This window comes from Excalfactoria chinensis, chromosome 1, assembly GCF_039878825.1.
Source record: "Excalfactoria chinensis isolate bCotChi1 chromosome 1, bCotChi1.hap2, whole genome shotgun sequence".
Taxonomy (NCBI): Eukaryota; Metazoa; Chordata; class Aves; order Galliformes; family Phasianidae; genus Excalfactoria; species Excalfactoria chinensis.
Window position 1 is genome coordinate 126,121,316 of NC_092825.1, and position 16,535 is coordinate 126,137,850.

The 16,535-nt window shown below is 43.1% G+C and overlaps 1 protein-coding gene across 8 annotated transcripts in view; it reads left to right on the forward strand.

The window, feature by feature from the left end:
• Nucleotides 1–16,535, forward strand: part of NPAS2 (neuronal PAS domain protein 2) — a 96,529-nt gene that overhangs the window by 61,899 nt on the left and 18,095 nt on the right. For all 8 annotated transcript variants that reach the window (XM_072355935.1, XM_072355992.1, XM_072355945.1 and 5 more), the window contains 8 exons: nt 1,136–1,256; nt 2,223–2,336; nt 11,409–11,527; nt 13,190–13,272; nt 13,835–13,941; nt 15,100–15,247; nt 15,825–15,906; nt 16,304–16,445. In XM_072355935.1, coding sequence (XP_072212036.1) covers nt 1,136–1,256; nt 2,223–2,336; nt 11,409–11,527; nt 13,190–13,272; nt 13,835–13,941; nt 15,100–15,247; nt 15,825–15,906; nt 16,304–16,445 — 916 coding nt within the window. The remainder of the gene's footprint in view (nt 1–1,135; nt 1,257–2,222; nt 2,337–11,408; nt 11,528–13,189; nt 13,273–13,834; nt 13,942–15,099; nt 15,248–15,824; nt 15,907–16,303; nt 16,446–16,535) is intronic.

The following is a 16,535-nucleotide window of genomic DNA, read 5'->3' on the forward strand; positions in this document are numbered from 1 at the left end:
CTGCTAGCAGCTGCTCTGATGACACACGGAGCTGTGTCAGTATGTCAGCTCAGTCCTAGGTAGTCTACAGTGAGATGAGCACAAATTAATGCCGCTAGAACGTTACTTTATCTCACAACTTCCTTTCAGGTAGGCTTGTCAGGCATTATGTTGGTCCCAGCACCAAATACAGGGAGATTTTTTTCTTGGCAACCTTGTGACATGCTCTTGTCTTATCCACCATGGACCAGTCATGGCCTTGTACAGAAAATCCATCTTTCTGTTCCCTAGTCCCCATACCAGTGTTGGATTCATTTTGGGTTCCTACCCACTGGCCACAAGGCTGGAAGCACCTGGACATTCAGCTCCAGAAGGCTTGTGCTGCTGGCACCATGAATTCATGGAATTGTTAAGGCTGAAAAAGACCACTAAGATCATCTAAGTCTGTCAGCTTACCTCCACCATGCCCACTGGCCATCTCCCTCCGTACCACATCCACAGAGTTCTTCAACACCTCCAGGGATGGTGACTGCACCACATCCCTGGGCAACCCATGCCACTGCAGCACTGCTCTTTGTGAGAAGAAATTCTTCCTAATGTCCAGTCTGAACCTCCCCTGATGTGGCTTAAGGCCATTCCCTCTCATCCTATCCCTAGTTCTGCAGAAGAAGAGCCTGACCCCACCTTTCCACAACCTCCTTTCAGGTTGTGGTAGAGATAAGATCTCCTCTGAGCCTCCCTTTCTCCAGACTGAATAACCCCAGTTCCTTCAGCTGCTCCCTATCAGGCTTGTGCTCCAGACACAACACAGCTTCACTGCCTTTCTCTGGACACGCTGCATGGCCTTGATGTCTTTCTTGTAGTGAGGGGCACAAAACTGAATAAAGCATTGAGGTGAGGCCTTAACAGTGTTGAGTACAGAGTAATAATCACCTCCTTGCACCTGCTGGCCGCACTATTTCTGGTACCATCTAGGATGCTGTTGGCCTTCTTGGCCGCCAATTCCCCATCCTAGGGGACTGCCAGTGCTACAAATTGATGTCCATGGTAGAACATCTCCTGGACGAAGAATTCGTCTTGCAATGTGGATGTCATGGTGATGCTTGTTGTGACATTGCTGTTTTTTCTCAATATTTCTGTTGGTTTGTTTTTGCAGTGTGATGTCTTGGATCAGAATTTGTTAAATTTCCTCCCAGAACAAGAACATTCCGAAATTTATAAGATGTTATCTTCCTGTATGCTTATGACAGATTCTGCCTCATCGGATTACCTAAAAAGTAAGTTTTATTTTATCTTTCCCAGTAAATCAAAAGGCGTGGGTAGGATAAAAAACTTCTCACAGAAGGAGTTGTGAGGTTTTTTGGGGGCTATTTTTTGTGTTTTGTTTTTTAATGAGGCATGCAGTATAAAACTTACGCTCATAGCATTTCAAAGAGATCTTGCCACCTGGCACGACCCTTTGGTACTATTTTTAAATTAAACTCATTGCATCTATTTTATAGGCTAAGTCTACTTGCAGTTGTGTTAATTATTAAATATAGCATCTTTTGAGACAGCTGAGGAAAATAGGTTAGCCAGTGGTAACATTTTGCCTGAGACAAATCACATCTTAATTGATATTTCAGCCCGTTAAAATAAGATGCCATTCAGAGATATGCTAGCAGTGCATACCTTTGTTTTGCATTGTAGTTGAAAAGCAGCTGTAAAATCATCATAATTCTTTTCCAAATTGAATTTATTTTTCTTAAAAATCCTTTTATTTGCCTCAAACTTATTCACTCTAGGAGGTAAGATGAAGGGAAGCAGAAAGCACACAATAATGTGAGATGTACAGCTGCTTAATCTACTGCATACATAAATCTTGCAGCTCATAGTTAATATGCTGAAGTTAACTTAATGGATTTTTTGAAATAATTAGGCATAGTTTTCCAACACAAGATGCAAAACAGCTGTGAGTCATGAAAAACCTAAACAGAAAAAAAAAAGCCATGGCTGTAGGATCCCGTTCTGTACCTCAGTATACCAACATTGTGTCAGTGCTGTGGTGAAGACGGTGTAAGAGAACAGGCCCACATAGGTCAGCTGCATCCAGAGCTCTTGCAGAGGCTCTGGCCCTGCCACTTATTGCACCTTGGTGTGTAGGACTTTGAGCGGTAACACACTGCTCTTGTGCTGCAAGATTGGGGTTGTGTTTAGCTTAAATAGTATATTTATTTCTTCTTCTTCTTCTTTTAACAATCCAGCTGACAATGAACTAGAGTTTTATTGTCATCTTCTGAGAGGAAGTTTGAACCCAAAGGAATTTCCAACATATGAATACATAAAATTTGTAGGAAATTTTCGGTCTTACAGCAATGGTAAGCTTTAATTGTTGTATAAATGTTACTTTAGCTATGTAAAATGATCTGTAAGTATTGCTCCATTGAACAACACAGGCTTGTACTGAAAGGGCTGTTTGTAATTTTGTGGGGCAGATTTCGCTTCGCGTGGATCTTACAGCTGATTTGCAAAAGCTGGATGAGAAAATGGCCAAAATTGTCAGTTCCTGTTGTTCGTGCCCTTTGTTTGCTCTGGACATTGGGCAAATTTGCAAATACCACCAGCTTCAGAGGAGGGTTGGGTTGTGCTCCCTGGTGCTGTGAGCTATGGCTGTACCTGTTAGCTACACAAGAGGAGTGCCACCCTATATACTGGCTTATGTGGAACACACATCCCAGCCTGTGCCAGAAGCAAATGCCTATCAGATTTGCCCTCTCATCCCCACTGAGCCATTGCGGGGAAGGGCAACAGTGCAGTGCCCTAAGGCCTCCACTCAGGTTGCCATTTCCCACTCCTACCCAGCACAGCAGAGCCTGATACCACAGCACAGGGAGAGAAATGCACTTGGCACAGCCCGCATTGCAGCATGGTCATCCTTAGGAAACCATCTTTCAAGGGACAAGGGACAGATTTCTAGCTCATGTGCTCCCTGACAAACAGATTGCTCCATGGCTATTAGTGTCAGAAATGAAATATTCTTTTATCACTTTCCCCTCTCCTGCCTGCTTGAGTTCGCTGTAGTTACTTGTCTGATTGAACTCTGGAGTGGCATTTCAAAAGTTGCTGGTATTGCTCCAAATAGGTCATCCTCAGCAAAAATTCCCCACTGTGCTTTCCAGAAACCGCACACCACACTGTGAAGAAATGTCCCTGTCCCCATTTAACTTTCTGGTCTTGAGCCACGCGACTAGAATAGAAACCTACGTGCAGCATGAAGGCATGTATTTCTTGCTTGGTGCCATACGGTTTGGGGCTGTATTTGTATAAAAATGCAACCGCCTGGATGCTTTCTAGTTTGAATGGAGCGAAATGCGGCCGCGTGGCAGACACACACACCAAGCTGTTCTGTTTTCTGGAGCAGAAACTGGATTTCAGGTGCTGACTCATAAGGATACGTTTCTACCGGGGGAATTTCTGATCCATTTTCTCAAGGATTCTCAGCCTTTTATTTTCATGTGTCTTTAACATTGCCCTCTTCCCTGATAGAGATTTCACATCCCTGCATTTGGATCAGTGGCTATTTCTCAAAAGAAGGATACAACTTGCATTTTTCTGCTGTTCCAGATATCTCCCCTAGCTCAAAGCACACAAGCTAAATGCGAGCATATTGGTTTCGGAAGATACAGAATCATTTTGCAAGGACCCCAGCTTATAGCTCACAAATAAGAAATACGCTTTCTGCTTCAGTTTTCTGCTTTTTCTTCCATGTGCCACTTTTCTCTAAATCCTCCACTTCATGTCGCCTCTTCCAGTTTCCCCCCAGTCTGCTCCAGATGGACTCTCTGGTCAGAAAGGAGGGCATAGCACTTGTCCTGGTCTGTGAGATGGTGCTCCCTTTCCCCATTGCAGAAGCTAGGCTATGATTAAAAAAAATGAGGTAGCAGAGCACAGAAATTGCAAATTAAGCTTAATTAGCTGGAGATGTTCCTTATGAATGTATTCAAGAATGCTTTTCCCTGTAGCTTTTCACAGCAGTAGAAGTGTGAGCATGTTTTTACGCATGGGAGACGGATACAGGATGTTCTTCTCTAAATACAAGTTTCTGCTGCTCCCCTTAGTTGCCCAATGCCAAATTTTACCTTTATTTTTCTACAATTTGCTGAGCGTTTCCTGAGCCTTCTCTGTCTACGTGTCCCAGCTTTCCCAGCTCAGGGTCTCCCCTGAACACTAAGATGTCCTATTCCCACTGACCTAGTGTTGTTGTGGTAGGGATGATCCTAACGACAGTCCTAACCTCTTCTTCTCAGCCTTCATTGAGTGTTTTGAAGTACGGGTAGGTACATCTTTGGCCTCTTTAACAGAAACGTCACTAGATTTATCCTACTTCTACATAACCTTTTACATAACCTCCCTTGAATTCTTTTCTCAGACCTGTTTTACTCTTTTCCATTGCTGACATAACAGCAATACTTAGGGGAAGAGAGTGATGTGTCTTGGGGTATCAGAGTCCATTCTTCCTCCCTCATACCTTCTCTGTTAATCACATTGTGACTTATGGCCAAGAACATCATATAGGGATGGGTTTGAATGGATTAAGTTGAAGGACTGAGACTTAGACAGTCTTAGGGGCTTAGCTGCTCTCCCTAACTTCATCAGGAGCTGTGGGGCTAATTCCCTCTTCAGCTTTAAAGGCTGTTTTACTATAACACTGAGACACCAGTAAGATTTATTTTTCCCCTAAAGAAGAATAAATACCTGATTTATACCATGGTGGTGTGCCACCATGGTTGCTGTTGTACAGCCTTGTGTAGCCTACACAGAGCCTGTAAAGGAATAGCTTTCCCCCATCTTAAAAGAGAGGTAGAGAGATGGTGCAGGGCAGGGGGATATACATGCAGCTCCCTGAAACTGCCAGTGAAGTTTACATTGCTGCCAGCATGCGTTCAGTCTTTCAGAAGATCACTGTCCCTAGAGCTCTCTGCTCAGCTATATCTGGAAGCGAGAGGAGATGCTCTGGCTCAAGCCAGGTTCATAGCAACATCCACCTAAGCTGGTTCTGGGCATGGCTGTGTGCTCTGTGATACCTAGTGCACAGGCGTTTTGGCAGTTGTTTCTGAACCAGGGATGCGGCACAAGCTGCCTGCACAGGAGTGAACCCCCTCAAATTAGATGTGCCCAGGCAAGAGGGGCCGAGCAGCCAAGCAGCAGTGCAAGCTGTGCCGAGCAACTGCATGAGTCACTGCCTGTGCTAAATCAAATACAAGAGATTTGATTTTCCATTTGGGAGGATTATATAATCATCATTAATTAAGCTTCAATGAGAAAAGCAGGGCTGTAACCTGACAAGAAGACTGAGAAGCCCCTGGAGAGATGGTCTCTGGGCCACTCAGAAGAGGAGGGCTGAGTTCCATCTCTTTTGGTGGGAAAGGCCTGGTTGTTCACAGAGGAAAAGATTACAGGGGCTTTTTTTTTTGGTTGGCTGTTTTTTGTTGTTGTTGTTTTGTTTCAAACAGGAACACCTTTCAGTATATCTCAGGATGGCTGAGGCTGGCAGGGCCCCCTGGGTCCCTCTGACCCAACCCCTGCACCAGCAGGGCTACCCGGAGCAGGGTGCCTAGGACCACATCCATCCCAGGACTATCACCACTTAATTAACTGAGGCCTTTCCTGTAGCCCAGAGAGCTGAATCCATCAGATATCTGAGGGGACTGAGTGCCACCACTGCCCCTGTTGACAGCAGGATGTGGTATGGGGCAGGCTCAGGTCAGCGTTACCAGTGCGTAAGGTAGTGGTTCCCAACCACTTTCATCTGAGGGCTGAGAGGGGAAAAAAGTAATGAAGACGGTTCTCCAAAAAGCTGAAGGGAATGTTTATCTTCCAGTATGAAATGTCAATTTAGGTGAGAACAAATTATGTTACAAAGCCGCTTAATAGCTCACTCTGATAAGAAAAGATAAGGCAGGCTGGATTTATCCCCCCTGTGAAAAATTGTTTGTTCATTTATAAACAGAAGATCTTTCCTAATCATATAACCAAATATTGGCTTTGGTATCGTATTCCTGAGGTGACATACTTGTCTAAAACACTTTTGAAAGGGGCAAAGCCTGAGGTCGGCCTTCCAAATAGCTTACCAAAAGCAAAAAGGACCACCGTCATCTTTAAAGGGGCAGACGTGGCCTTATAGCCAAAAAGTGTGAGGTTTTCCTCTTAAAGGAGCAGAAAGCTGTTTTGTGGAAAGAGTTCATGATCAAGTAGTATAATTAAATATTATAGTGGGATTTAAAACTGCGCATCTTTGTTCCCAATTAGATGGAAACTCAGTTATCTAGTTACTGGGTGCTAATAATAGCAGATAGCTCTACTGTTAGCTGATGTGTCTCTTGGAGATAACAATAACCATCAAGGAAATGATTATGCCAGGGAGAAAAGAAAAAACACTCTCCCAGAATGATTAACTTAGTCTGAGTTCCATTTTGAAGGAAATAAACAGATTTATACAGAAGACACATTGATCTTGAGCCTCTACAAGCATATGCAGAAACATCTGATAACAGGAAGAACTCGAAATGAATGTTTTGATGAGAACTGACAGCCACATATTATTATTTACTGTGAAGAAAGTAGTAGAAGCTGCAGTTAGCAACATGCATCACTTATGACAGACTCTCTGTGGGCACATCAGTGAAAAAATTCATGTCCTAAACAGTCTGCATGGGGTTCAGATCCACATAGGATGGCAGCATGAGGAGCAGGAGGAGGAAAAAGGAGAGAGCAGATCCAAATGGACAGTGATGTATGGAGACCGTCATTGTTGTTCACTCAAAGCTATCGAGTGCAGCCTTGCTTGCCATTAGTACTTTAGAGTTCTTCATTACATATATTAATTGCTGAATGCTCTGCTTATCCGTGGTCTGAATTCATTTGTGTGAAACACTGTTGGTTTTGTGCTGGTCTGTTTGCTCATCGTTTTCAAAATTACCATTCTGTTTGGCAGTCACTAAAACTGGTTCTTTAAACATTAGCATCTACTTGCAAAACAGGAAGGAAGGATTTCTTCTTTAAAATGACATACACGAGAAGCTTGCTTTTACAGAAGGAATATGTCTAAAGCATCCCAAGTTAAAATAAGATGACCGAGCAACCCGCGGCTGTGCTATTATTAACAGAATAATGTGTCATCTGTTTTTTTTTTAAGCATGCTTTCATTCATTTCGTGTGGCATGATTTGAATCCCCAAGGGCAAAAATCTTTTTATCTGTGGTAGCTAAGGGCTTTCTACATTACTTATTTTTAACATCTTGTCCTTAATGTTCCTCATCCTTTTATTTTTAAACCCTGTGTACAAGCAAATCAGTTTATTTCTATCTTCTTACATGATATTTGCAGGTCCTTTAATACCTCCACTGCAAAAGAATTGTGTTGTAGCTCTAGCAGCAGATCTGATAAGTAACCATGAAAATTATTAAAACTCATGCCAAGGAGCACAATCAGCTACTGATAAACATGAGACAACCGTTCCACCTTTGACCGTGTGTTTAGTTTTCTCACACAGTCTTTTAATTCCCTATTCAAGATACGTTGTCTGAATCATTTAGTTGTGAAATACACATGCCCGCCATGACCTGGCCCCATCTGCTTATAGCCTGATCTACATTTTCATCAGACACCTGTGAAAAGCACGCCAAGACTTCTAGGTGTACATATCACCAAAGCCTTAGACTTCATCCTATGTAAACTGTTTTTCTGTTGTACACTGAAAGAGTAACCCACTGAAAGAGTAACCAAAGTTTTGGGTAACTTTGTAACCCAAAGATGCTGTGCACATTTTTTTCTTTCCAGTGGACCCTGCAAATGATAAAGTATGATTTTTAGGAAGTGTGTTTAAAAGATTACATCAGGATATCATTTTAAATTCTGCGTGCAGCTCTCTTGTTTAAATTAAACTTGAAAGATAGCAACAGCTATCCAGGTACCCAAGGCCAGGTTGCATGGAGGCCCTGGGCAGCCTGACCTGGTGGGTGACAGTCCTGCCCATGGCAGGGGGTTGGAACAGTATGAACTTTAAGGTCTTTTCCAACCACAGCCATTCTATGATTCAGTGAAACAGAAAAGGTTGGAATTTGCTGACCATCTGCAACAGAAGAGGCAAATAGGCTGTGCAAACAGAGCTGTGGAAAGAACAGATATCAACAGAATAAGTCGGGAGGAAACTAATCCAGAAACAAGTCACATGCATTTGTTACTTTTAGTCATGGTAGTTGTTATTTTCAGATCGAGACTCACATTTCAAGTTGGTGGTTATCTGCCAGCATCATGGAGGCTATTCATGCTTTGGACTTTATCAACAACAGTTGTGTATGGAGACAGCACAGATCAGTTTGTAGGCTGGATCACTTTCAGCCAGGCCAGCTCTACCTCATCTCCTCGAGCTTATTCCCTCACCAACTCTAAGTTCAACATTCTCGGTGATGAGATCGCAAAAATGCTATACAGCTATATTATATGACAATTGTTACCCCTTTAGGATTGCATTTACTTCTTGGAAATGTAATCCTATTTTGTAAATGCCACGTTCAGGGATGTATTCTGCTTTCTTCTGGGAACAGAATGTCTCTGATTCGTGTCCATTTACATCAAACAGTTGACATCAAAAAAGCCATCTGCTGTCTTTGGCGCAACTCACTCGTCTTCCAGCAGTTCTCCTGGACCTGGTGTCATTTGCAAGCCCGTGGCGTCAGTAACTAGGTTAATTTATTATACCTGAACTTTGGAGGCTGCATGTGCTTATTTTATTTTTATTTCTTATGTTTTGGGTTCCAATGAACACAGAATAGCCAGCCAGTCAAGAGAGGTGATTCTCTCACTATATTTAGCATTACTGTGGCCTCACTTTGAACGTGGTGTTCAGTTCAGGGCTCTACAATATAAAAAGAATGGTGAAGTCCTTGAAAGCATCCAGAGGAGGGCTCCAAAGCTGGTAGCAGGGCTGAAGGCATGTCTTGTGAGAAGAGGCTGAGGGCACTGGGTTGTGAAGTTTGGAGAGAAGGAAGCTGAGAGTTGACCTCACTGCTCCCTGCAGCACCCTGAGGAGGAAAAGCAGAGGGAGGTGCCAAGTTCTGCTCCTGGGAACCGATGGCAGGATGGGAATGACACAAAGCTGTGCCAGGGAAGGGTCAGACTGGGCATTAGGAAATATTTTTTTCAATGTGAGGGTGCTCAAACACTGCAACAGGCTTCCTAGAGAGGTTGAGAGGTTGTTGGTGTCCTGTCTGCATTTGAGAAGCATTTGGATAATGCCCTCAGTAACTTCTGGTGAAGTTGTCAGGTTGGACTCAATGGTCTTTGAAGGTCCCTTCCAACTGAACTATTCTATTCTATTCTATTCTATTCTATTCTATTCTATTCTATTCTATTCTATTCTATTCTATTCTATTCTATTCTATTCTATTCTATTCTATTCTATTCTATTCTATTCTATTCTATTCTATTTTATTCTATTTTTCTTTGATCCCAGCTTACAAACATTTGTTATTGAGCTTGGCCATTGTAGAGAGAAATTGGCCCGTTGACTTCAATTCAGAAGACATACTAGGTAGTAAGCTTGGAAGTAACTTTTTTATGATGTCCTTAATGTGAGTTTATAGCCATATCATTAATTTTTAAACATTAATTTTCAAACAGGACTGACTACAGAAATCAATAGGCTTGCATGAAATAATCTCATCAGAGCAGAACCAAGAGCTCTTTACTAAGGCTTCTCCTCTTTTCGGCAGCTCCTAACTCTTCCTTCTTTTTCCCACCCCTTGTGCTAATAATCCTGTAGAAGCCCTCTTATATGCACATAACCCCAGGAGCAGAACTGGAAATTCATATTCCTAGAATGTCCCCAGAGCAATTGTGCTTTGCTGGTGAAACGAGGAGAATTTTGCCCATATTTTTTATCTTAATATCCAGTCAGCCATGCCCTCAAGACACTTCTGCAAGAGAGCTGCAGTCTCTGTGGATGTTCACATCTGTGTTGCCTTCTCAGATGAGGAATCTTTCTTCTCCCTTTTGGCACAATATATTGTGCACACAGTGGTCTAAGTCAGTTAATCACAGGTGTGAATTCTCCCCAGAGTACTTGCTTTACTGTCTTATATCCTGTTATCCTTGTTATCAGCTGTGTATTGTTATGCTAAGGTTTTTAATAAGTTTCTAGGTTCCAGAAGTACATCTGATGAATAAGCTGAGACTTCTTCAGTCTCTACAATTTATGGCAGTGAACTAAAGCCCAGTGCAGAAGCATCCCTGAATAAAATTTGCTAGTGATTTCCTCCCCAGACAGATATAAAACCCTTCATTTTCACAGAAGCTGACGTGCTCATCCCTATGCAAAAGAAATAAACAGTAGAAAACTATTTCATAAAGTTGGATATAGAAAGAAAAGAGAATGGTTAAGCTGGATAATGGAAAAGGAGCTCCATATTAGCATTAATCACCATTAACATTAGATAAACTCTTACTGGTGACCTCTGTCTGCTGGATGAGACCATCTGCTTCCAAGGGGGACAGTGCAAGTTCAGTTCCCACTGCAGCTTATCACACAGTTTATTACAGTCCCATGGGAGTGGGATTATCATCACTAAACAGCTCAAACTTGGATGATGAATTTGCATTATGTCATTTTAACACGGGACTGTGGGCAAGTGTAAGGCAACACATTCTTTTGGCAATACATCTCTACGGCAGAATGTACTAACAGGCCTGCAATGCAACACAAAAACCATACAGTCACGAGAGATGGATAAAAACACAGATACTCTGGCTGCATCACACTGTTTTTCTTTCTGCCCGGTGTTTAGGAGACACCTGTAGGCCCACAAGAAATGTCTAGTTCTGGCAGATAGTGCCATATATGAAGTATTTGTTGTACTTCTTCAACACGAACAGAAATAGAACAGGAACAAGCACTTCATCATCTGAGGATCCTGGGCAGGCTCTGCTAGCTTGTTGAAGCCTTGCTTCCATTGGTCCTCCACATTTGTCCACCGACAGCGTGAAGAACTGCTTCCACCACCTCTCCTGCCAATGCCTTTTTCCCAGTCTCATGGGAGTAGTGCACACTAGGCTTGCTACAGCATGTATTGTGAGTGGTGAAAAAGAGCCACTGGATGTATGGGGTTTCTTTGCAGAAAGCTGGTTTATACTCTGTGATAAGGTTTGGCCTTATTTTTATCAGGATTAACCTGTAAGATTCATACTTGAAGTTAAGCTCTGATGCTTTTCTGCCTAACATGACTGACTTGTATATATGTATATATATATATATATGCATATCAGCTTTAAAAAGCTTTTAGAGCACTTCTGTGAATAAAATTAAAACTAGTATGCTTCAAGTATGCAGAATATGCTGGGAGAGCAGATCCTGTATGAAACATGACTCTGGGTCCCGCTTTTTGTCCTGCCAGTGCCTAACTCCACCTGCAATGGCTTTGATGAGGCTGTTCCCAGGGCTTACAGAGCATCACCAGGAAAGCAAATCTGCTTTGTCGCTACCGTTCGTTTGGCAACGCCTCAGTTCTTAAAGGTAAGGGCAAATCCGTGATCCCAAACTCTCCTGGAGTTATCAAAATGGTAGTGTGCAAAAATACTCGACTTTGCTAATTGAATGGATCACAGCTGTCACATTTCATGCACAGAAATCTAGTGAAGAGGATCATCAGGGTGAGTCGGAATCTGCAGAAGTGGTGTCTCTTCTGCCCCTCTCACACAGGAACTGTGAACCCTGGTTGCGTGAGGAACCACAACGTCACTTTGCAGATATGCTGTTTGTGCTCTGTTCCTCCGATGGGACAACGCACAGATGGTTCTCATTTGTGTCCCGTGGTGTCTTCAGGTCACTGCTCATAGTTTACCTCCTCCCAAATCTACGTAGTTAAATGGTTGTTTCTGGAAAGATTAGACAGCAAAACCTGATGCCTGACACCATGGATACCTAATTAACAAATGTGAGCTGCTGCATCAGGTGTCCCATCCTCAGGGGTTAAGAGGTTAAAAAGCCCATCTGAGGCTTGGTCTGGATGAAATCACTGCCCCATCACATGGCTCCGTCACTGCACAGAGTTGAACCTCTCCTGACTGATTCACGGCCCTGGCAGCACGCAGGGTCCCTGATGGTTGTAGGAGGACACCTCCCATTAATCTAACCACAGTAGTCGTGCTAGGAGCAGAGGACAGAGCCGTGGTTCTCTGAGAACACTGAGAGCAGTTCCCTCATTGCTGGGTTGCTAGAATCTTAAAAGGCACACAGAACCAAAACGGGCTGTACTTGATGACAAGTGACACAAGGATAGGGAGACATCAGCTGCCAGAGCACCCAGGAAATCCTAAACGCTGATCTCTCCAGGTCACCTGGATGAGTCATGTAACCCGTGGTCCTGACTCTCTCCTCTCAGATGGAGGCAGAACTGTTTATCTGACTGGCTGGGCACTTTGGTTTCACGTAGCAGTGTTCTCATGTTGCACCTGAGCAACTCCTGAACTGTATTCCTGGCATCAGCATGGATCTGAGCGTAAACTGGAGAGAGGAATTGAAGCAATGCACTAAGCCTTCTGCCACTGTGCAGCCAACAACTTTACTCACTTTCTTGAGCATTAATAAGTATAAAAGGAATACTTGATGAGAGCACACATCAGCTTCTCCCCTCAAAGGGGGTTGGTGGCCTGAAAAACTTCTGACCCTGGAGGCAACAGCAGAAAGAGGAGTAGTGGAGGATATGATGGGAAGGCATTGCGGAGCCCACAGCCCAGTGGGATACAGTACCAAGAAGCAGGGGGATGTCAGGGGAAAGCAGACAGGCAGTCCTGAACAGCACTGATGGAGGCTCACCTGCGGGAGAAACTTTCACTGCCAGTGTCATCCCATACCTTTGTGCTTGAAGCCAGGAAGAACCCAGGCCTTGTTCCCCCCACTCAGAAACAGGGAACAAATGCCCACCAAAAGCAACATCCAGTGAGAGGTTGGTGAGTGGTGAAGATATCAGATGAAGTGGGAAGAACGGGGGTCATATAAGACCACACTGATGGGAAAGGGACCAGTGGCACAGAAACAAGTGTGATGCATTGCTCTTTGGAACTAGCAGGGAACATATGAATCTCTTCTGTACTGTGTATTTATAGCTTACAAACCTTGAAGGAGTAGTGGTGTGAAGCTGCAACACTCACTAAGTTGGTTTTCTTCACCATACAGGAGATGTGCATCGTGGAAGAGCCTTTAGAGGAATTCACGTCAAGACACAGTCTGGAATGGAAGTTTTTATTCCTGGATCACAGGTGGGTGACAAGAAGAGCAATCCTGTCTGTGTTTTATGTTTGTTTACTACTATTTACAATTCTCTCAAAAGGTGTCATGTTTCACATCTAAATCATGTGAATGGGAGAGTTACCGCTAACACAAAAGCTAACATTTACTATTCCGTCCTGCATTTATTTTTGTCCGTCTTCTAAAACAAACTGCTCTGTTTCTCAGGCTGCATTTGGGATTAGCTTGTTCCTGTTTGTTTTAAAAATACCAGTGGACCAAAGCATGTCCCACAGCAAAAATATACAGTTATCATACAACTGTGGAAATAACTCCTTCAAAATCCAGCCCATGTTTGCATATGCAGTTCCCAATGAGTTATGACTCCCATTCCACATGTCCTCACGTGAAGGCCCCTTAGAAACCAAGTTACTTTCCACAAGCACTTCTTCCCTGAAAACGAGGGGCTGTCACAGGCCTCATGCTGGGGGCAAGGTGCCCCTTCTCTGGGCTTTTGGCACATCCCTGTCAACATGCAGAACTTCTGTTTGTTTTGTGGTTGTATGGGTTCACTTCTGTTGTGCTCAAATGCAGAGCACCGCCGATCATAGGATACTTGCCTTTTGAAGTGCTGGGTACTTCTGGCTACGACTATTACCATATAGATGACCTAGAGCTGCTCGCAAGGTGCCACGAACACTGTAAGTATCACATAGCCCAAGTTCCTGTGAATTAACCAGGATACCTTTCTCAGTGACATATAGCTGCTGTTAAAGTAGATGTGAACTCAGACAGGGAGAGGTATATGGGTATATAGCCATGACACCCTTGCTTCATGGCTGTGCGCCCTAGTGGAGTTGTAGCAGACTGGGTGCATCAGTGATGATCAGCTGTGATTGAGACCAATTCCTTTAGCTCTGAGGCGAGCACTTTTGCCTTCTCTGTTCCAAGCAGCAGTTAGTGAGACTAACTGAATGGGTAAAATATGCCAGATTTGACTCCTGCTTTATTAGTCAGAAATATACAGGAATAGTTCAAGCAGTCTCTGAGGAGATAAAATTCTTGCAGACTATTTACCATAACGTTCACCATGTATTTGGTGCTACCTGTGATTATTTAAATATAATCTACTAAGATTAAAGAGGAAAGCTCTTCTACGAAGTGAAGAAAATGATGCAATCCTTCTCAAATATTTGGTTATAGATCTGAATGGAACATCTCAGTCTTACCGCCTCTGGGTGGCCTGAAAATATCCGGCCAAAATTAGTTTTTATAAGTTGACATTAAAATATAGAAAGGTTAAATACATGCATGTTTGGGATCCCCTTGAAACAAAAGCAGAGATTAATTTTGTCCTTGAATCCTTGAAGTCTGTAATACGCCACAGTTTACTACCCTTCAAATTCTTGTCTATCTGTGAATTTCCTTTCAGTTTCAAATGATTTCTGTGTTTGCACAGTGTTATCACCTGTACTCACTTCATTCTGTACAGTCACTAACATCTATCTGTACAGAAAACTCATCTCCTCAAGTGTTTTTATCCAGTGCTTTTCTGCTACAGGTCTTCAGATGATCAGTGCTAGAACTAATCCCAGGTGCCTCATTAGGGAGTGTGCGATCAGCGCATAAGCCAGGAAGAGTTATGTTTAAGTTGTAGCAGACATTAATGTGTTAGTGCCCATTAGTGTTAAAGCTAATTGTCCTGCTAAAGAATGTGCTGTTCAGACTGCCAGAAGAAGGTACCCAGAAGATGCTAAGGAGTCAGTGGGGCCACAGTCAGCTTTGTCCCACTTCTCAGCTTTCATGACCTTTTCACATCAATGACTGTGCTACTAGCTGTGTCTGCTTTCTCCTGACAGTGATGCAGTTTGGCAAGGGGAAGTCGTGCTGCTATCGGTTTCTGACCAAAGGACAGCAGTGGATCTGGCTCCAGACCCATTACTATATCACATACCACCAGTGGAACTCCAAGCCAGAGTTCATTGTGTGCACACACATGGTGGTAAGGTATGTCAAGCAGCGGGGCATAAAAGAGAGTAAGATACAGGCATCCTCACAACTTCCAACTCTTGCTCTTCAATACAAGACCTGTCTTCTGTGCAACAAAAATGAAGCCCTGAGCTCTCTGAATGAAACATGCTCATCACAGAAAGACAATTGGACTAAGCATTACTGTATGCTATGCTTCATCTGTTGTCCACGAGCTTAAGAGTAGAGTAACTGTTGCATTTTTCCATTGTCTGCAAACACAGGGAACAGACAGATCCCTCAGCCATTCCATTCCTTAAGTCCTGATGTGTTTTAAGAGATGCGTGGAAGCTTTTCAGTGAAGTTACAGATTAGCCTTAGGATGTGAACTTGACCTCACCTGTTTAATCCAGTTCTTGACTTCAAGAAGATAGGTAGAGGAAGAAATGAAAATTAAAATGTAGTCTTTCAAATGCTATGCAGTTTCACCTGATGCAAGTGAGTTTTTAAACTGTCCATTTAGCCAGTAAAATTTTACAGTAATTTGTTCCTCTATTTGCTTGAAGCACATTTTATGACCACCGCTTTGATCCACAGAACTGTATTTTATATTCAGTTATGCAGATGTGCGGGTGGAGAGGAGACAGGAGATGGGCTTGGAAGAAGTGTCCTCAGAGGTTGTGTCCTCAGCACTAAAGGTACAGTGAGAAAGGTTTTTTTCATGAATACATACAGGAATCACAACTTTTTCCCTATGTTAACATCACTGAAGACTTCAGCACTGTCTTTCTAGGTAGGTTCCCTAAGAAGTTCAGAATTCATTGCTCACTTGAATAATTTTAAATTAAATTGGATACGTTCATTAAAGCTCACCTCACCAACAGCCCATTGGACAGCACTTTAAACTTTAAGTAGGTGCTGCTTGGAAGGGACATAGACACTGTTGCCCAGGTCTTCTATTTGCCCCCCTGGGATTAGTTCTGCTCAAGTCACAGAGGCCAGACAACGAACTGAGTATGCAAGTATTGGTAGATGCATTTTGAAATGTTTTTCCCCAACAGATGCAATAGCTATTCTCTTCTTCATTTGTTTTAGGACAGTGGCTCCAGCTTGGATCCTGAACAGCACTTTAACACGCTTGATATTGGTGCCTCAATCCTCAGTGCTAGCCGGACACCCTCAGTGTCATCCAGGAGCTCACCAAAATCTTCCCACACACCCAAGTCTGACCCAGCATGTGAGTTGCTTTCCTGGGTTGCTGTATTATTTCACATTTTGCCAAGTTGTAGAAAACATGTCTGTAGAATCAACAGAAAGAGAGTGGTGT